The sequence below is a fragment of the Alternaria conjuncta genome, assembly GCF_024043145.1.
Source record: "Alternaria conjuncta strain BMP 0040 chromosome Unknown scaffold_4, whole genome shotgun sequence".
Taxonomy (NCBI): Eukaryota; Fungi; Ascomycota; class Dothideomycetes; order Pleosporales; family Pleosporaceae; genus Alternaria; species Alternaria conjuncta.
The window spans coordinates 452017-472469 of NW_026250093.1; the positions used below are offsets into that span (position 1 = coordinate 452017).

A 20453-nucleotide genomic window follows, 5' to 3' on the forward strand; every position below is an offset into this window, starting at 1 on the left:
CGAGTCACGGAAGTCCCATAACGCTACGCGAAAATGACGCGGAAAAGGGTCTCCGCAGCCTTCGCCGTCTGTATTGATGAGAGGAAGACGATCACAGTAAGATCCTGATGGCCTTGCTGATGAAATTGGGTGACGAGTCCCTCGTGGTTGTCGCGAAGCTGCGAAGCTTGGGCTTCCCACTGTTCCGAAAATCGAGTAGCGCTGGACGTCTGCCGATCGTCATGAAATCGGCCTACAGACCCCAGCCCAGCCCGCCTTTAGACTCAACCCGTTGGTATGCATGCAGGACGCTCTTAGCCGATGCCGATAGCAATGGTCATGACCGCATACGGTCAACAAGCTCGATATGCCGCTAATCAGCTTTTCAACGGCAAAGCCGTTACCACCTGGGCACGCATCCCTCCCTCGGGCCGTCTTTGGAAGGGCTACGAGTATTTACCCTGAGATTCCCTTTGCTACAATCTTGTACCGTCCTGTTTTGTCTTTACATTCTTCGAAATGGCGCCATATCTAGGATCTGACAACAGTCACCATCAAATTGCCACGCACGCCAACACATTGCTAACGGGAACCACGGCAGCATTAGAACAATTACTCACCAAGGCGAAAGACAATCTGCCCAAAGAATCGCTGCCACACATCGCCAATGTCAAATTCTCGACCGCAAACACCGGAAGCCCATACTTTCCCAGCCCACTGAAGCAAACAGAGGCCATCTCTGCGCTTAAGGCGGTTGAAGCAGGAGTTGCATCTGCCATCGCCGATCTACAAGATGCTCAAACGCCACGCGGTATCGCTGTCGATCTCGAAAGAGCGACAGCTTTTCTATTCTCTACCTATCTAGCCACGGTGGGCGGGTTCGATAAATCGGACCCGAGGGCTAAGAAGCTACTTAAAGGTTGAACTCACTGCCTCAGCGTGGCCGACGATTAATACTGACCAAGACAGACACCGACTTGCTTCAAGCACAATCTATCCTATACCGCAGACTATCCGCAAACCTCTATCAGACCAAGAACCCAGGAGAATACTTTCACCTTCATGGATCTCTTGAGGCAACCAAAGCGCTGAACATGATCGGTCTCGAAGGATCACGGCCTGATCTGACAGACTACCATGAATGCATCAAGGTCATCGAGGATCATGTCAGTCGATACACTGTCGATCAGCTCGAAGAGATGAATAAAGAGATTGGACAAGCTGGTGTGACATGCCTGAAGTGGGAAGATTTCCAAAGGACCCCACACGGACGTACACTTCTTCAGCAACCGCCTTGGAAGGTGGAAACTCTCGAAAGCGAAACTCCCGCGGCGCCTTTTCCGTTCAAGTCATCAAACACGCCCAAACCACAGATTCTTGCCGGTATCCGCGTTCTTGAACTGTGCCGGATCATTGCCGGGCCCGCTATGGGTCGGGGGCTCGCCGAATACGGTGCTGAGGTCATCAAAGTCACATCGCCGAACCTCTCCGACGTACCTTTCTTCCAAGTGGATGCAAACATCGGCAAGCATACCACCGACCTGAATTTGAAGGACCCAAGAGACCGTCAGACCTTCGAGGAGCTTTTACAATCGGCAGATGTAATTTTGGATGGCTATCGACCCGGAAGTCTAAATCGTCTGGGATACGGGCCCGAGCAGCTTCTTCGTCTTGCCAGAAAGCGCGGCAAAGGCTTTGTCTACGTTGCCGAGAATTGTTTTGGTCACACTGGGCCATGGTCTTCACGTCCAGGCTGGCAGCAAATTGCAGACTGCGTGACGGGTGTGGCATGGGCGCAGGGTCAAGCAATGGGATTGAGTGAGCCTGTTGTACCACCTTTTCCTATGAGTGATTATGGAACAGGATGCATGGGCACCATCGCTGCACTAGTTGGACTCCACAGACGAGCAAAGGTTGGTGGAAGTTACCTAGGTACCACGTCGTTGGTTCAGTACGATATCTACCTACTACAACTTGGACTCTACGACGACCGGATGATGGCGGAGCTACGGAAAGAACATGACCAGGAGTTCTTTCAGTTGCGACACCACGATTCGGTCGATGAAGTTGGAAAGAGAGCATTGAAGACAATGAGACGAACGCACCCAGAGCTCTTCGAAGACCGACACATGCAGGAGTGTTACAGCAAGGGATTCAACGCCAATGTCAGGACAATCCGACCCGTGGTCAGCGTTGAAGGTTACTGGAACGGCTTCCTACGCAGCTCTCGTCCCAACGGTTTCGATAAGCCTACTTGGGAAGATTGGGAGATTGATGAAGCCTTATTACAGACTTGAAGAGGCCCAGCCATTGTTGCGTCATAGATCTTTCTCATCTTACCTTGTCGTCTTGAATACCCAAATTAGCGTTGTTGCACCTGTACATCACGTCCTCCTTTCATTTCTTATCTCGTTATCATCAATCGTTTTTTTCAGCATCTCCTTGCTGATATTCCTTCACGATCTTGAACGCCCAAAATCGCGCCTCGGCATGATGTGTATTGTGCCCCACATCGCCCCACAGTGTCGTCGGAGTTTCCCAGGCGGACTGGTGCAGCTTCCGACATTTGATGCACGATGTAAGCACACGTGCAATGCGTCTGGTACATCCTTACGGTACCACCGGTTGAATATGATGTCGCTATGTGTACCGTCATGTCGCCTCGTACGCGATGCTCAAAGTAGGAAGAAGGCCCGGTCGGGGATGATACCTAGGTACGCTAGGACACGCCTTCCGTCGCGAGACTAGCTAGGTATACAGTCGCTCAACACCGAGACGGGCCGCTAATGCTGGGGAACGACGCCATGGGTCAGTGGAGAAAGCCTAGAAGAATCCTGCGTAACATTACCTCGGTGTACCCGTTGGCTCTCATTACCTAGGTATTGGTAAGCGGCGCACGTGTTACGTGAGACAAACGTGGGGTGCTGAGGTAAGTACCTTGCCGTCATGTCAAGCTTACTCAGGATCCTAGGTACTCTGTAGCCACGAGCTAACCACGGTTAGTATCTTTATACGATCCATGCTCAGACCATTTGCAGGCGCACAAATTGTTGAACCGAGGTGCTTGCGGGTTGATTACATTTTGACTTTGCTATAGTGACGAGATTTGGCCGACGATGGTACCAACTGGATGGACAGTATGTTTATCGGACAATGCCTACATTACTGCTCTTTGTACCGTCCCGGGATTCAACAAAAATCACTCTTCGGCCTTTGATGCCGCCAAAGTCATGCTTTGCTACGAGCACTTTGTAACTCATTGACCCTGTATCTGTCTTTTGAGCTAGCTTATGTACGGTGTGAGAACACACAGGTCAATCGGATATCAGCATGATTTCAAACTAGGATGTTGAAACAGGCGGTGCTATTGGCATTGCGGAACTCAAACGCCATGATTCTACGACGGCATTTGAAGGACGAGCGCCGCTCATGGCATACACCGGCAACCGGCGATCACCAGAACACTTGTACAAACCTTCGAAGATGCCGGCTTGAAGATAGGACCGACAGATGTACCGCTACACTAGCTAGACTATGAGCCTGACCAGTACCCTAGCACTGCCTGAACATCATCATCATCGTTTCCAAGCTCGCGAGAATTCTCGGCATCTCTAGCTTAACGGTCTCCATGACACATACTCCGAGCTTGTGAGGACTCCACTTCACTGCAAGGCTAGATATATTTTGCGTTCTCATGTCTCTTTTGCTCTTGCGTCCGTCACATCCATGAATAGCTGCAAGAGCTAGCCATGCAGAGCCTGCTTCTAGCTTTGTATCGCAACCGATTTCTTTCCTAGCTCTGTAGGTTGCCCTTATTGCCGAAGGCTCTTCTACGGTAGTAGATATCTGCCATCTCGTCTTCGGAGTTGCTACCGCCCTGCTGGCTGGGTTGCGCATGGCAATCCGTTGCCGTAGTCAATAGCCGCGGCGCAGCCTCCAGACTGTCACTCACCGGGCCGCCGTAGTAGGGACGCTCTGCGTGATCTTCCTTATGTCTTATGCGAGGGTAATGCGAGTTGCGCATGCTTGGGCGGACTGGCGATCGAATTGAACGGCAACTGCTGTTGGGGCGATCGTCCGCCATGAGTTAGGTCTCACCGTCGGTTGGTGAGTGCCTCTGGGAGCAATGAGAACGGACGGCAGCCCGAGCACTTGAACAAGAAGCAGGCGACCTCGTTAGCATTGAGTCGGCGATCGCTCGCTGAATGTACCTTTGACCCAGCTTGGAGCGCCGCCTCGTCGCTCATCGCAGCCCCAGTCACTACCTACCTAGGTAAGCCGAGGGCGTTGAACCATCTCAGTGACGCAGCAGCAATGGAGAATTAAGATACATACGTAGGTATAGATAGCCAGAGACTTCATGCTATCCTGAAACTCCTTTCACTTGCACGGTCACCTTGCGGTCAACACTATTAGCTTTATCATGGCTACCTCGTCAGAAGACCTTACGTTCTTAGGGAAGGCTTCACTTACGAAGAAGCTCACATTGTTTTCTCTTACAGTCTCTCATTCTTGCAAAAGAGTAGTTTCGACTCCGGCTGACGATCAACTGTTATCGATGGATCGCTGGCTACAACCAAGAGCCTGTTTAGTGATCGCAGTACAATAATCGTACAATATATAATAGATTTTAACTAATAAGACTTTAGATAAGTTAGAAGGCTATATATAAGTAAGTTAAAAGGCCTAGAAAATATATTTTAATACTAAAATATATAACTATATAGAATAGAAATATAATATAAGCTTTTTTAGTAGAATAGCTTCTTATTAAATATTACTCTATATTATATTTTCTAATTATATTATCTTACTTTTTTTAGGTATATAATAATATAATAATAGGCTATAAGAGCTCTTAGAGACTACTTAAAAGAGAAAAGAAAAGTTAGAGAAAGTAATATAAGCGCGAGAGAGATAAGATAGAAGTAGAGAAGCTGCACGCTACTTACTTACGTAAAAGCGCTAATAGCCTATATAACTTAAGATAGATAAGCTTAGCTTATGTTACTATATAATACAGCTTAGTATTATATTATATGCGATTGTATTTGCGATTACCGAACAGGCCCCAAGGTGAGCCACAGGGCGCCCTGGCGAGACTTGCAGCGACAATGCCGCAATGTGTACGCTAGTACGGATACTCTCATACCTCGAACGTTCATATTGGCACTTCGATTTTCGTTCACGGGAGTGCTGTCCCTGGCTAGCGTTGCCGTGGTAAGTGGTTGCCTGGGCTCAACCACAACAAGCGGTCACTCGACCACCACATTCCCCCTTCACCTGAGCAACTCCAGCCGACGCAGGCAGCCCGATGATCTGCCGGCCAGGCGCTAGTAGAGCATCACGTGACGCTAGCGCCGCCAAGCCCTGAGGGCCTACTTAGTTTGGCTACCTCCACGTCCACTACCATAACGCCCAATGGCCAACACATCAATTTGGAGCTCAGGTACCTTTTATCAAGTTTCAAGCTCTTTCTACCTCATTCTTCTTCAGCCTTGACCTTCATCACTCTGGTCTATCATGGCAACATACATTCACTCATTCTACCTTGGCACTTGGTATACTTGAACACTTCTTCAACACCTTCGACTTCTCCAATACTACACCATGATTTGAAGCCTTTCTTTACTTCAATCTTCGGATACCTTCAGGCTACACCATCATATCTTCCAACTTCAGCCATCACCATGTTGGTATCCATCAACACTTCACTGGACGTTCATGTCGACTTCACTTTCCACCAATTGCCAGCTGCTATAGCCTAGAAGCTTTCAAGGTTTGCTTCTATCCCCTCTTCGTTGTTCACTGACATGCCTTCTGACTCGTTCAGAACAAAAACAAAGTAGGTTCTTCATTCTTCTTTGATCATCCTTTACTGACCTTCACCAGAACAACATCAACAACTTCATTCGACTTCAATCACCTCCTCCCTTCATCGACTTCATCTTGGACATGCTGGACTTCCACCCTACCTCACTTCATTCCACACCAACATCAACCTCATCATCACCTTGGACCTCCAGCATGCTCCTTCGCATACGACAAAGCTCAAGAACCGATCGGACGAGTCCACCCATCATCGACCGAACCAATCTGCGACTACGACAGATTGCTTCGACTCTCCCTACCGACCGCGGCGCGCGACAATGACCAGATCGAGTGGTTGCGACGGGTGAGAGACCCTTACAAGATTGTGTTGTGCTTTTGGAGCGCTTGACGGCTTGTGGTTGTGTCAGGAGGACTGAGGGTCAATGACAACTTGGTTGTTATACCTGGCCTACAACCACTACTGCGGTCTTGCGCACCCTGCTTACATACCACTGGCGTGCCTCGATGGGGTTCAGGTTGGCTTCGGCTGATATCAACGTGGTCACTGTTCGCAGAAGCATCCGGTGTGTAAGAGCTTTGGATGAGATCCTCTGCCGGTTGTTGGATTGGCGCACATTCGGCTGGTCAGTTTGGACTTGAAATGGTGGTAGGAGGTTTGGACTTGGTGGTGGTGGTTCTTATGGGCTTTTCGATCTTTCATGGTCTTGGTGGTTTGAGCAAGGAATCCTGTTGGTCTTTGGGTGCAAGGAATGGCTTCTGACCTGGTTTACTTCAGTGTATTGGCGCTTCAAGGATATCTTCAAGGGGTTTTGGTCGTGGATGGAATCTTCGCGGCAGTTCACCAAATCAATGTGTTGACCGCAACTTCATCTTCTATGCTCGTGACTTGTCTTCTCTTTTTACTTTCCCTTTTTACTTAGCATCATTGCCTCTTGTTCCACGCAATGATCCACAGCGCCTACTTTCCTCCTACTACCACCTTATATAAGGGAAAAGCTGAACAGTCTAGAGCCGACGTTGACGTTGGGCCACCTACTTTACATATTTGTATCTTAATGTAGGCTCTAGGGTGTTCAGCTTTTCCCTTGTATGAGGTGCTACTCCTCGCACCCTTAGCCACCATCACCGTGCCTCACCACCCACCTTCCCGTCTCCACGCCCCAGCACCCCAAACATCCACTCCCCAATCTCCTGGCTCTCTTCCGGCTGCACAGGATAAAGATGACCCTGTTCCCAATGCCTCACCACACTCTTCCCCTCACCCACCTCATACCACCCATCAATCAGTCCCTGACCCGCCCAGTTCCACTCATCCTGCAGACCCTGAACATGAAAAGCCGGCAACTTAATCTTCCCCTCCATCAACTCCTTGCGCTCCTCCACACTCGTCCCAAACGACGAAACCGCTGCATCAAGCGCCGCAGACGCAGAAGGCGGTATCAGCGGCGGCGGATACGACCCACAAACACTAACTCCAAACTCGAAATCCAGATACGCAAGCCGCGATACATCATTCCCCTTCTCAGCGAGTGCGCGCCGGATTTCGCAGCCTTTGAGGAGCCCAGCTACAACTTTGGTGCCTTGGGAGAAGCCGATGAGACCGACAACTTTGCCGCCGCTGGAGGTGATGCGCTCAACTGTGCTGCGGACGAGGTCTTCGACTTCGGAGGGCATGGCGGTGGTGGAGTTGCCGGCTTTCATGTCGGAGATGGTGACGCTGGATCGCATCCAGCGTTTGAAGGGCCCGCAGCCTTCGAAGAAGGGGAGGATGCCTGGGCCGGGTTGGGAGGGGAATGGCGCTTGGGATCTTTGTTAGCATGCGAGCGCGTGTCGAAGGGTGGGAAGCTGGGTAGAGATGGGGTATGCATACCTTCCAGACTCTCGACTTCGAAATGGTCTTTGATCACCCTCATTAGTCTTGCTAATTGGATTGTGTGTACGGTCGCGTTGCTTCCTGAGCCATGAAAGGCTAGCAGTGTAGGCTTCACAGGTCCACCCATGCCTGCGAGTTTGGGTGCTGTGCTGGGTGTCATGTACGTGCTGTTTTCTGTTTGTGCTGCCATATTGGCAAGGTGTGGTGTAGGCCGTGGCTCGACAACACTGCGAAATAGTCCCCCGTGAGGCTATCTATATCTCTTCGATGTTCCCCCTGGATCCCTGGCTGTAGGAAAGATAAATGCAGGGTCCGGTGCTGTTTTTCCAGATGGTGGGGGAGGGTGTTTGCTTCTTTTCGTCTGTTTCAGCGCGACACTTCAATTAACTCTTTCCTTCTTCTTCTCTTTCTAAACTTGGATAAACAATGAAACTTGTAGGTTTCGTTAGATGCTTTCTTTACATGGGTCGAAAGACATGTGCTTGGTAGACGTGGACAAGTGGCTGCTTATCGGGCCGTAAAAGTCGTCATTCGCCAAGGACGTGTGTATTGCTTGTATGAGAAATAGGTGTCTGTGACCGTCGCATTAGAACTGAGGCGCCGAGAAGTATCGTTGACGAACAGGAACGTGTATGCTGAGGTACATGTCTACATGCGGGATGTAAGGTCAAGACCGAGGATGCCTGTCCAAGTGGGGTCTAGTCAGCGGCGACATGCGCCCATAGATTACGCACGCGTTCGCTCATCGCATGGTCCATAAATTGAAAGCGACCATTCAAGATTCGTCAACTCATTGTTTGGTTTCTCATTCGAGTTTGCTATTTGGCAATCGTTTGTCTCGATTTCGGTACTCCCTCTGGAATTCCATAGCCCGCACTTGAACTACGCCTTGCTCACTCGCTAACAGTACTTCATAGGAAGGATAAAGGGAAGAAGAGAAAAGACAGCAACGCCAGTTACCCGTACTCAAGCTCAAAAGTTTGTTGTACCAGCCCTAGGTAGCGTGTTCGACGAACCACTCGAAGCTTTGCTCCTCGTTCCACTCATCCCGGAGCTCACACTCGTTCTTGAGCTTGCCCTTATTCTACCCTTATCCCCCTCCTTGATCGACCTCAGGATCTCAATGCCCTCGGGAGTCTTTCCCAACCGAGATACGAGCGTCGTGTTTTCATGTTGCAGGTCACCAATCTGCTCCTTAATCAACTTGTTCTCCTGCTCCAGTATTTCCACGCGCTGCTTGAACTCGTCCCGCTCGCGTTGCGCTTTGGCAAGTTGGTTCTTATCTGCTTCCTTCTGTTGGCGGAGGAGCAGTTTCTTTGTCTCCTTCTCGCGGCGCTCTTCGAGTTTGCGCATCTCTTTCTCATACTTCTCTTTCTGTTTCTTCTTCTCCCTCTCGTGCTTCTCATTCGCCTTTTGCATGTCTGCATTCGCCTTCTGGCTTTCAGCTTGTAGTCCCGACTCCTGCTTTTCGCGCGCTTGCTCGAGTTTCGCCTTCAGCTGATCCTTCTTTTCTTCAATCTTTTGTAAGCCCTTGTGATGTGGGCTGTCTTCTGTCAACGGTAGGGACTGTTGCGACGAAGTTGATGGTGTCGGGATCTCTCGGTCGATTGGGAGTCCTTCGCGGGCAGTAGTGAACTGTTCTGCAGATGCGAAAGAAGCGCCGGAAGACGACGAGCTTGAGGAGCTATCGGATCTTGTGCGTTGTAAGCTGTATTGGCTGCCAGCCTCCCCAGTTTTGTCCACTATGCTGGTTCCTACTCCGGCACCCATACCGTTCGCATCAGTCGCGGAGAATGTCCGCCCTGTGTCGTGCGCTTTGGGCGTCTCTGCGGAGTCGTCTTTGCCTGCCATTTCATCGGCCTCGACATTGTCGTCTTTAGCACACGCCCAGTCGAGGAATTTGACCGCGTCCTGGACTATGCTGCTAGGCACATTCCGCTCGACCATGAATCGAGGAATACCACCACCAGGATCGCTGCGGGTGACCATTATCCACTCGATAGGGTTGGTCTCTGCGTCGCCGTCACCCATGGGTATCTCCCTGATCATCTCGATCGACTCGTAGAAGCCTCGCACCATGTTGCTTCGCGGCGGCGCGTCGGGGTGTGAACAGGGTATGGAAACGACCATGAAGTGTCGTGGTGTTGAGTTGGCGACTTTGGAGGCATCGGTAAGACATGTGTCCGAGGTGATGAGTAGGGTGATGAACTCTCGTGGTGAGGTCGGGCCAGGGAATTGCGCGGATAGCTGGTAGACTGCGCCTCTGTTAGTCGCTATAGGCGACTGGAATGGTTCGCTCTCCCATACCTTGCAGTTGACCAACGCCGTCGACTGTCATGTCCTCTAGCCGTTGATCGCCTCCAATGCCGCGTATGTTGCCCTCGCCGGGGCCACCTTGAACTTCCAGACTCTCCGGGAACTCCCTCTTCATGGCGCGCTTCCACTTGTCGAACCCGAGGCCCTCGTGTACGCTCGAGCGCGAGAACCAGGCTCCATGCCTATCCTTTCCGGCCATCTTGTAGACGCTCATGCCTGTGGCGGCATCATTGTTTCCTAGCTTCACGGGCTTGCCCCATGACTTCTGCAGCTCTTCATGCTCTGGCGCAGGTGGTGGCCGGCGGACTTGGGAAATCGTGAGGTCCTTAGAGCCCGTTGCAGGTTCTTGCTCGGTTCGGGTTCGTTGTGACGACTCGTAAGGCGTTCCATTGGGTGGTGGAGGCACAGAGTTCGCGATGACTTCTGCTTTGGCCAGTATTTCGGATAGGAATGTTTGGAGGTTGTCGGTAGGGACGTCGCTGAACTCCTTCGGCCGGAGGCACGCGAGCGCTTCGTGTAGCTCCGACATGATAATGTCTGACGGAAAGATGGGGTTTGGAAAGATCTGGGGAGGTAGCAACGAAGGATTCAAAGCCACAGGATACCTAGACCCTTTGTGGCTGCTCCCAAGCTATATGTGTGCTGTGAATGTTCCGAGGTACCCGTGGTGCCAGCTAGTCAGGATCCGGTGACGGACGATGAAATCATTACCTGCGATTATCGATTCGATTTGCAATCAAGATGGAGCTTGAGAAAGAACTAATAACGAGTAGCAAACTAGGCGAGCTATGTTCCTATGCTGGATTGCGAAGCCTCCAGTCGATATGGCACTTGTTTGCATGTGCAGGTACAGTTGATGCAACGTCATCCCTGCACGTCGCTCGCTCTTCCCAATCCGCGACGCGTGACGCGGGGTCGCCCGCCGCGCCACCGACGTATCAATCCCTGGCTGCCCTGCATACGAATACGATAGCAGCCACTACGTCACATATGGCAAAGCTTGCGAAATTGCGACCTTCGCGTTTGCTAGCATTCTGGCCGACACAGCACTCGATGAAACGCACCATGCGGATACAATGTGAGAGAAATATTCTATCTATCTAAAACGTGCTGGACACGTAGAGAGGGGTATTTCGCAATTCTAGTCAATGCGGCAAATCAAGTTGTTCCGAAGCAAATCCTCCAAGACCTACACAAGTACGTATAAAGCACACATCTGCCAAAACATTAGTCTTCATGGATATACGCCGGAGGACCATGACTTACCATGCTAAGCCCCAAGATCATGCTGCACCAAAAGAGGACGTTGTTCAACAGAGTGCGGCCTCTAACCCACTTGCTCCGTTGCAACATTACAATCGGCATCTGGAGCATCATCGCAACGAAACCGTAGCCTCTGAACTTTCGTGTAATGCAGCCCATGACAAGCTCATGCGCCAACGCAGAGATGAGGAAGGTGATTGTTGTAGCCAGAGGACGCGACATGTGGTTCTTAGATGCAGAGTAGACGTGTCGTCGGAAAAAATGGTGACTAAATCATAACGCATCCAGTCAGTATATCTCTCACGTACAACTCGTACAGGGACGTGACTTACACAGGCTTGTTCCATTCGCGCGAGAATTCCAACCAGTCGCAGCTGTTCCACCAGTCTGCATAGAATTGACGGTCGGCAAAGCCTGCAACTCATGTTAGCAGCGGACGCTGGGCTTGGACGTGGAAACTCACGAGTTATCTCTGCAAAAGCACCCAGGATATACTCAAAGATGACGAGGAAGACTAGCAGGAAAGTAATCATGAATGGAAATAGCAGACGGCCGATAGTCTCGCTGAGAATCAACGTGAAATCTGTGGCACCCTTGGAATTTTGGAGTCGCACAGCCGATACGTCCAGCACTGGGAGGATGAACTCCTCCGCAGTAATGACCATCAAGAAGATGCATCCGAATACGGCAAGAGTCTTGTAGAAGACCTCCAACCAGCGGATGCTGGTGTTCCTCGGGTACTCAAGCTCGTAACACAGGGTTGGGCAGAAGATGAAGTCGACAAAGTTATACAGGGTGAGGTTGTTGGGGTAAGAGACGTTGCCGAGAGGCGAAGCAAGCTCCAATGCGAGATCGTCTCTCAGCTGGCCAAGATACTCTGCATTTGCCTTGTTCGGGTCGGGCTCCTCCTGGGAGGGCGATTGCGGGATCTCGTGCAGATGAGTGCTTGAGCTCGGATAGCGCACTGCAGCTACCTTGCTGGCCTTGTCGGGTGTATCAAGATCGTTCAAACGACGTAGAGTTTCGCTAAGATGACCGTTGTAGAAACTTCACAAGGTTAGCTATGCAATCGAAGCTCTAGTTACTTGGTGCCATACGCATAAGAATGCATCTTCATGAAAATCGCAAGCAGGTGCAGAGTGAAGAAGACCTGCGCGGTCCAGCTCCAGTCGCGAATGAAAGGGTATCTTTGCATTGGTCAGTCTACAGTACAGTTCATAACCAGGGCCAGCGTACGTAGTCCAGAAAGCGAGCCAAATTGCCTGAAATATGCTCTGTATAGCTATGCCAGACGTGTTCCAGCGTAGAGACGCCTGTTTGAGAAACAGCCTCTGGAGTGGCAGCGACAGGGCGGTGCTGAACACCATGGCACCGTCGACTAGACCAAGCTCAACAACCTTCTCCTTGAACAGCGCCCACTGTCTCATCTGGAAGGGGTATCCAGTCTCGGTCATGTTGCGTAGCATCGATGTAATGACCATGATGGCAAGTCCGATCCAGAACAGGACGAAGAAGCCGCGGAAGTCATGGTAGTCGCTGTTTGGGTCGAAGTGGGATACGCGATCCACGTAGTCTATGGTAGGGAATATGCGCTGCTTGTGCTGGGCGCGTATCTGCCTGCGTGCGGACGATGAGGCCTGGACGGAAGGCGGGGCATCGTCGGGTATGGGTGTGCTTCTTCCACTGCTGAGGTCAGCCATGTATCGCGTCGAGAGAGGTGCCCATGTACCTAGAGATGCCTGAGCCGGGCTCCCGGAGCGTGCCATTCTTGTTAAACGCCTCGTCGCTGAGTTGGGGCTTGAGCAAGTCGATTCTCGTGGGTTTGCGCGGTCGCGGCGAGTGGAAATCGGTGTTGCCGTTGTGAGCATTCGCGTCAAAAGACGTAGACTCGGCCATTATGAGGAGACGTGTATGCGCATGTCACGGAGGAGAAGTGGGAAGGAGGATTCAAGTGTGGACAGGCCAGACTATGATCCGCAACTAACAGGGTCACTGGCTGTGTCAGATGGGGCAGTGAGTGGCAGACGAGGCTTCCGGACAACCGCTCGACACAAACAGGTAATGGAGAGGTAATAGGCCTGCATTTGATACGTATATATGCTACAAGGAATATGCAAGTACCTGCGGTCTGCTGATGTAGTGGTGGCCTAGCGACTCGAAGAGTTGGCACTGAGGGTCGAAGGGTCGGTTACATCAGCGGCCGCGCGAGTCAGTGCGGGCGTCTTGGGAGCAGTGCCAGGAATTGTCGTGTTTCTTGACACGTAGAGTAACGTGCAAGTAGTTATATCTCAGGGTTTGATTGGGAAATTGCGCCAGAATCTATGCGCATCCAAGATAGCCAGCATTCAGGGTAGCGTAGAGTCTAGGCATCCGTACCCGTTGGTGGTGGCAGGTGCGTCCGACCTCTGGACTCTGGAACAAATGACGGCCCGGCCAGCTGTAGGCCATGCCCAAACGTTCCGCCTACCAACGCGCAGCCAGGACAATTCACATAGTCGCCCGTGACCAATCTATAAAACCCATCGACGGCCGAATACCCTTCCCGTCCTCGCCAGCCTCTTTCCCATCGAACCCTCTTTCGCTGTCCGGGTGGGGTCCAAGAGGCCACCGCAATGGCTTCCTGTACGCCAAGCACCGCGACCCCCAGCAGCTGAGGACTTGTGCTAAGGATATACAGTGAAGCAGTTCATTCGCAATGTGCGCGCTGCGAAGACAATTGCCGACGAGCGTGCAGTCGTGCAGAAAGAGAGTGCCGCCATCCGCGCCAGCTTCAGGGAGGAGAGCCACGACTCCAACGTGAGAAGGAACAATGTCGCAAAGCTACTGTATCTCTTCACTCTGGGTGAGAGGACACACTTTGGTCAGATCGAATGTCTGAAGCTGCTGGCCTCTCCGCGCTTCGCCGACAAGCGGTTGGGATATCTGGGTACCATGCTGCTACTGGACGAGAACCAGGAAGTGCTGACTTTGGTGACGAACTCGCTGAAGAAGTAGGCAACGATGCTCTCTCTGATACAAATCCACATGCTAAACAACGTGTAGCGACCTCAACCACCCCAACCAGTACATCGTCGGCCTCGCCCTCTGCACGCTCGGCAACATCGCCTCCGTCGAAATGGCTCGAGACCTATTCCCGGAAGTCGAAACGATAATATCGAGCGCGAATCCATACATACGTCGCAAAGCCGCAATCTGTGCCATGAGGATATGTCGGAAAGTGCCCGACCTCCAGGAACATTTCTTGGAAAAGGCCAAGTTGCTACTACAAGATCGAAACCACGGCGTCTTGCTGTGTGGCGTCACTCTAGTAGAGAACCTCTGCGAGGCGGACGAGGCCGAGGATGACGAGAACGGCGTAAGGGACATCTTCAGACCCATGGTGCCCAGCCTAGTCAAGATATTGAAGGGGCTCTCCTCGTCTGGTTATGCGCCCGAGCACGACGTGACAGGCATCACAGACCCTTTCCTACAATGCAAGCTACTCCAGCTTCTACGAGTCCTGGCCCGTGGCGATGCGCAGGTTAGCGAACAGATCAACGACATCCTAGCCCAGGTCGCAACCAACACAGACTCCTCGAAAAACGTCGGCAACTCCATCTTGTACGAGGCAGTACTTACAATTCTCGATATCGAAGCAGATTCTGGACTCCGCGTGCTTGGTGTCAACATCCTAGGAAAGTTCTTGTCAAACCGTGACAACAACATCAGATACGTTGCGCTCAACACACTGATCAAGGTCGTCGCAGTCGAGCCAAACGCCGTGCAGAGACACCGCAACACCATCCTGGATTGTCTACGGGATCCTGATATTAGTATTAGACGGCGAGCGCTTGACCTCAGCTTTACCTTGATCAACGAGAGCAATGTGCGAGTACTGATAAGGGAGCTCCTTGCTTTCTTGGAGGTTGCTGACAACGAGTTCAAACCTGTCATGACATCCCAGATCGGTGTCGCAGCAGACCGCTTCGCACCGAACAAGAGGTGGCACGTTGATACGATGCTGCGCGTCTTGAAACTCGTAAGCCAGTCATGTTCCTGTGAGCTGCATGTAGCTAATTCATGTATCAGGCCGGAAACTATGTCAAAGAGCAGATTCTGTCCTCCTTTGTGCGACTGATCGCCACCACACCTGACCTCCAGACCTATTCCGTACAGAAACTCTATGCGGCCTTGAAGGAAGACATCACACAGGAGGGTCTCACACTAGCCGGTTCCTGGGTCATTGGCGAGTACGGTGATGCACTACTTAGAGGTGGTCAGTACGAAGAGGAAGAGCTTGTCAAAGAAGTCAAAGAAAGCGACGTCGTCGATCTTTTCGAAACCATCCTCGGTAGCAGTTACGCCGGTCTTATCGTCCAACAGTACATCGTCACAGCCTCTATGAAACTGACGACACGTTTGAGCGATCCTGCTCAGATTGAGCGTTTACGACGGTTATTACAACGATACGCGGCAAACCTTGACGTTGAGATTCAACAGCGTGCAGCCGAATACGGAAACTTGTTCGGTCACGACCAGATTAGGAGGGGCGTTCTTGAGAAGATGCCACCGCCTGAAATCCGCGAAGAGTCACGAGTTCTGGGCGAAGCGACCAAAAAGCGACAGTCGAAGATTGCGAAGAAGAAGCCTGCGCAAGCAGCGACAGAAGACTTGCTACTGGACCTCATGGGCGATGCAGGCCCGTCGACCAGCATGAATGGGGCGGCCAATGGAACTCAACAGAGCCAGGACTTACTTGCAGACATCATGGGCGGGTCTTCATCACCGCCTCAGACATCCTCCCCGGCGCCACAATCAAACGTGGCCAACATCATGGACCTCTTCAACTCTGGAGCCAGCAGTTCTCCAGCCCCAGTGCAGTCTCACGCGCCGCCGTCAGGAAACTCCATGGACCTTCTGGGCGGACTCGGTGGTATGTCCTCGCCACCACCACAAGCTTCAACACCGTCGGTGGCCTCAGGCCCACCCGCGCATCCAGCATACAACAAGAACGACCTACAGATCACCTTCCAGCTCAAGCGTGATGCAAATGCCGTGCAACTTCTCGCACGTTTCCGCAATACTGGAAGCTTTGGCCAGCTGTCAGGTGTGAATCTACAAGCTGCGGTACCAAAAAGCCAAAAGCTGCAGCTGCAACCTATCAGTACCAGTGAACTGGAGGGAGGCCAAGACGCGACCCAGCAAATGAGGGTCACAGCTGTCAATGGGGTAAGTCATTCTCAGATACGTTTTGTATGTATTACTTGCTAACAGACCTAGCCCCCACCTGCAAGGCTAAAGCTCCGACTCAAGATCAGTTACTCGGCAGGTGGTGCCCCAGTGACAGAGCAGGTTGACTGGGCCGAGCCGACATGATCGTGAAGCACACTTTTGGTAGTAAAATCTTCAAGTAGCGAGCAGTATAGAGCAAATGACATACCCGAGCGATGATGACATGCACGACGGACTAGATCCAGCGCAAGACTTTCGTGCGCGCATCTTTGGCGCATATATCAAGTGCTGAGCGTAGAGCGGGTTCTTTAGCGTTAGTGTATCCTCGAGCTGGATCGCAAGATTGCTTCGGGAGACGCCTAATTTTCATGTTTGGAATGCAGAAGCACCAGTCGCCTTCTGCACCTGTCGCAATAACCCGACAGAGGTGGAAATAAGATGCGGGATTGGCGCCTCAAGCCATCCGCGCCCGCCTTTCCGGTAGATCCCCCCGCCATTGCCAGGAACGCGACCTGTTGGGTCGCTTCTCTCTTCTGTACAACTGTTTCCCCACTGCACCAACCATTCCAAAGCGGGACTTCTGCCCATCCAGGAACGATTTATGTCGAGAAAACATCATTGTGTCACATATCGCGACGACGGTAGCAGGTGATGCACGACCAGGGATTAACACAGATTCTGGGATCGACATGATAGCACGCACCAGCGCCTGCATACTATAAACCTTGCCAGCCACTCACTTTTGTCACTACAGCGGTCACCCTGTCTCGTCATGCGCCCCAAGAAGTTCGGTTCGCATTAGCACGAGGGGATCGCGGGTACCCAGCCTCACAATGCCTGCTGCCAGTATCTGTTTATGCCCGCATAGAGCTACTACCTTCCTTATTCAGCGTTACATGGGACGTTATAATGGTGTCCCGATATTCCCGAAGTCCTGGATCTGGCTGCACAACTTGCAGTAGAGAGGGAACGTGATGCAATTGCCAATAGACGGGTCTTGGTCATTCTCCACTGTGAACAGGTGCTTAACTCCCAGATCTGCTTCTATTACTTAGACACTCCCTTCTGTCATTTGTTTCAACGTTCACCTTCATTGGAGACGGTGAAGATATCCATACCTGAACTTTGTTGGTCTCTCATTAAACTGAGTAGTAACCGGCCCGAACGGTATCCCTGACATTCAACATATTTATACAAGAGACTTTGGGGACCACAAGTGCCTGTGGAAGACCACACGCTTGAACGCAATGCATCTCACGTCTCTCACGCTCGGAAGTGGCTTTTTGTCGCTGGTGTCGGCTCTACCATCGAACACACCAGTAGACCTCCCGAGGAGGCAGTATGAGACCACCCCACCATCATACGATCCTGTGTCGCCTGATCAGAGAGCACAAGCAGTGATCGACACCTTCAGAATAAGCTGGGATGGATACCGCCAGTATGCATTCCCGATGGATGAGCTGAGGCCTGTGAGCAACAACGGAAGTAATTCGAGGTATATACCCAATATCCATGTTGAAGTCTTGCTAACATGATCTCAGGAATGGATGGGGCGCCTCTGCCGTAGACGCGCTCAGTACAGCACTCATCATGGGCCAGAAAGACATCGTGAACGAGATCATAGAATATATCCCCAGCATCAACTTCGCGTATACTGAGGATCCCGTCTCTCTATTCGAGACCACGATCCGATACCTTGGCGGCATGCTGTCCGGCTATGACTTGCTTTCCGGTCCTTTGGCGCACCTCGCAGACGATCCAGCAAATGTAGAAGCCCTTCTCACGCAATCCGTCAATCTGGCCAACAATCTCTCCTACGCATTCGAGACACCCACAGGAATACCCTGGAACATCCTTACCTTCAACAACCGAAGCAACGTCGATCAAGAGAACGGACTCGCAACTGTCGGCACACTGATCCTTGAATGGGTCCGCCTCGCCGATCTCACCGGGAACCAAACATATGCGGATCTGGCCGAGAAAGCAGAACAATACCTACTCTTCCCCTCTCCCGACTTCGCCGAACCGTTCCCTGGACTCCTGGGCATGGGAATCAACGTAACGACAGGGCAATTCAACGACGCAGTCGGAGGCTGGGTAGGCGGCGCCGACTCCTTCTACGAGTACCTGATCAAAATGTACATCTACGACCCACGCTACAGCTTCCTCAAGGAACGCTGGATCAAAGCCGTAGACAGTTCCATCGCGAATCTAGCCTCACACCCAGCACCCCGACCAGACATAACCTTCCTCGCAGCCTTTGAAAACACCACGCTCGACCTAGAATCGCAGCATCTCGCCTGTTTCGACGGTGGAAACTTTATCCTAGGCGGCCAAGTCCTCGACCGACAAGACTACATCGACTTTGGCCTCGAACTCGTCAACGGTTGCCATGAGACGTACATTCAAACCGCAACACGCATCGGACCTGAAGTCTTCTCCTGGAACACCTCCGCTGTGCCAGCGAACCAAACTTCCTTCTTTAACCAAACTGGTTTCTGGATTGAAAACGCGGGTTACCAACTCCGTCCTGAGGTCATAGAATCTTACTATTACGCCTACCGCGCGACTTCGGATTCAAAGTACCAGGACTGGGCGTGGGATGCTTTCGTTGCTATTAATGCGACGACGCGGGTTGGCAGTGGGTATAGTTCTATCGAGGACGTGAATGTGGTTGGGGGAGGTAATTTTACGGATTTCCAGGAGAGCTTCTGGTTCGCCGAGGTGTTGAAGTACAGCTATGCGATTCAGGCTGGTGAGGCGGAGTGGCAGGTTGGCAAAGATGGGGTTAATGAATGGGTCTACAATACTGAGGCGCATCCGGTTAAGGTCTATGGGGGTGGGAATGCGACGAGAGGGCTGTAAAGAACGCGGTCTGTGAAGAGGTGAAGAGGTAATCTGTAGTAATCGAATTCTGCTGCAGAACAATCTTATTGGCGACTGGACGCCGGGTATATGATGCAGATGAACGGATCTCTGTGCCGTAAAACTACTCGAAGAAACCACCGTCGCTCTCCTCCGCCTCTTCCTGGGCCTGTACGCCGAGCGCTCTCCTCTCGCGACGGTTCTTGGCTGCTGCCAATTTTTCTTCCACCTTCTTCTCCTTGACCTTGACTGGTTGTTGCACTTGCGGCTGTGCCTTCTTTTTCGGTTCCTTCTTGGGCACAGCAGTGGGCATAGCCTCCTTGCTATTCCTAAGCGCATCCAATGTGCCGGCTGCCATCGCCTCCTCCACAGCTTTCCACATGTCCAAATCGCCTTTTGGCCCGTCGACCTCGCGATTCGCTTTGTCATCGGTATCGTCCTCCGCTGCTTCGTCGGAATCTGAGGCCTTGTCCTTCTTCGACTTTGGGTATAGAGAGGCGTAGGGCTTCATGAGCGGGTAGTAAATGGCGTAGTTGACATCGACTTGAGCGTTGTGCACCTTTCGCGCTAGGTCTTGCTTCTTCGCCTCGTCTTCCTCGGCCTCGTGTTCTTTCTTCAGCTTCTTCAGTATCCGTGTGCCCTTTTGACGATCTGAGGCGCGTTAGCAATCGCTTCGTGTTGACTCCCATGCGCCCTGCGCAATCCATAACATACCGAAGAATCTTATGTGATGATACTTTCCGATCATCTTCTTCCTGTATTCGGCTTCTCTGCTGCTCTCCAGCTTCTCTTGCAGCTCGTGCTGACAGGCTTCGAGCTCCCTCTCCCTCTCCACCCTGTTGCCCGCTGACATCTTGTGGTCGCCTACATTGTCGACGTGCGCAAGTAGTCGCTTCAGGTCTCGTATCCGGCTTTTGAGCGCGTTGGTGCTGGTGCTCTTATCGATGTCGCTCGAGACGTGCGGCCGCTTCTTCGACTTGGGATGGCTCTGGCCGGGCTTGAAGGCGCGGTGCTTCTTGAACGGTTTGGGAGCAGAGGACGACGACTCGGTCGCTTCGGCATGCTTGCGCTTTTGCGACATGGTGGCTGGCTGGGATTTGGGATTTGAGAGTTG

At 51.9% G+C, this 20453-nt stretch overlaps 6 protein-coding genes across 6 annotated transcripts; 3 read left to right on the top strand and 3 right to left on the bottom strand.

Moving 5' to 3' along the window:
- Positions 1 to 498: 498 nt before the first annotated feature.
- Positions 499 to 2276, top strand: J4E85_002964 (uncharacterized protein; the record flags this gene model as incomplete). The annotated part of the gene is made up of 2 exons (XM_051467237.1): positions 499 to 898; positions 949 to 2276. 2 exons carry the CDS (start codon positions 499 to 501, stop codon positions 2274 to 2276), a joined length of 1728 nt encoding a protein of 575 aa, XP_051328396.1.
- Positions 2277 to 6933: 4657 nt separating this feature from the next.
- J4E85_002965 (uncharacterized protein) lies at positions 6934 to 7874 on the bottom strand (the record flags this gene model as incomplete). The annotated part of the gene is made up of 2 exons (XM_051467238.1): positions 6934 to 7610; positions 7682 to 7874. The coding sequence occupies 2 exons, from the start codon at positions 7872 to 7874 to the stop codon at positions 6934 to 6936; spliced, it is 870 nt and encodes a 289-aa protein (XP_051328397.1).
- A 782-nt stretch (positions 7875 to 8656) lies between these two features.
- J4E85_002966 (uncharacterized protein) lies at positions 8657 to 13159 on the bottom strand (the record flags this gene model as incomplete). The annotated part of the gene is made up of 9 exons (XM_051467239.1): positions 8657 to 9939; positions 9992 to 10605; positions 11194 to 11216; positions 11267 to 11531; positions 11596 to 11677; positions 11727 to 12310; positions 12361 to 12450; positions 12500 to 12946; positions 12993 to 13159. 9 exons carry the CDS (start codon positions 13157 to 13159, stop codon positions 8657 to 8659), a joined length of 3555 nt encoding a protein of 1184 aa, XP_051328398.1.
- A 716-nt stretch (positions 13160 to 13875) lies between these two features.
- On the top strand, positions 13876 to 16618 carry J4E85_002967 (uncharacterized protein; the record flags this gene model as incomplete). The annotated part of the gene is made up of 5 exons (XM_051467240.1): positions 13876 to 13885; positions 13941 to 14253; positions 14306 to 15281; positions 15332 to 16471; positions 16523 to 16618. The coding sequence occupies 5 exons, from the start codon at positions 13876 to 13878 to the stop codon at positions 16616 to 16618; spliced, it is 2535 nt and encodes an 844-aa protein (XP_051328399.1).
- Positions 16619 to 17925: 1307 nt separating this feature from the next.
- J4E85_002968 (uncharacterized protein) lies at positions 17926 to 19339 on the top strand (the record flags this gene model as incomplete). Its single annotated transcript, XM_051467241.1, has 2 exons — positions 17926 to 17969; positions 18016 to 19339. 2 exons carry the CDS (start codon positions 17926 to 17928, stop codon positions 19337 to 19339), a joined length of 1368 nt encoding a protein of 455 aa, XP_051328400.1.
- A 124-nt stretch (positions 19340 to 19463) lies between these two features.
- EFG1 (18S rRNA maturation protein) lies at positions 19464 to 20420 on the bottom strand (the record flags this gene model as incomplete). Its single annotated transcript, XM_051467242.1, has 2 exons — positions 19464 to 19990; positions 20054 to 20420. 2 exons carry the CDS (start codon positions 20418 to 20420, stop codon positions 19464 to 19466), a joined length of 894 nt encoding a protein of 297 aa, XP_051328401.1.
- Positions 20421 to 20453: the final 33 nt, after the last annotated feature.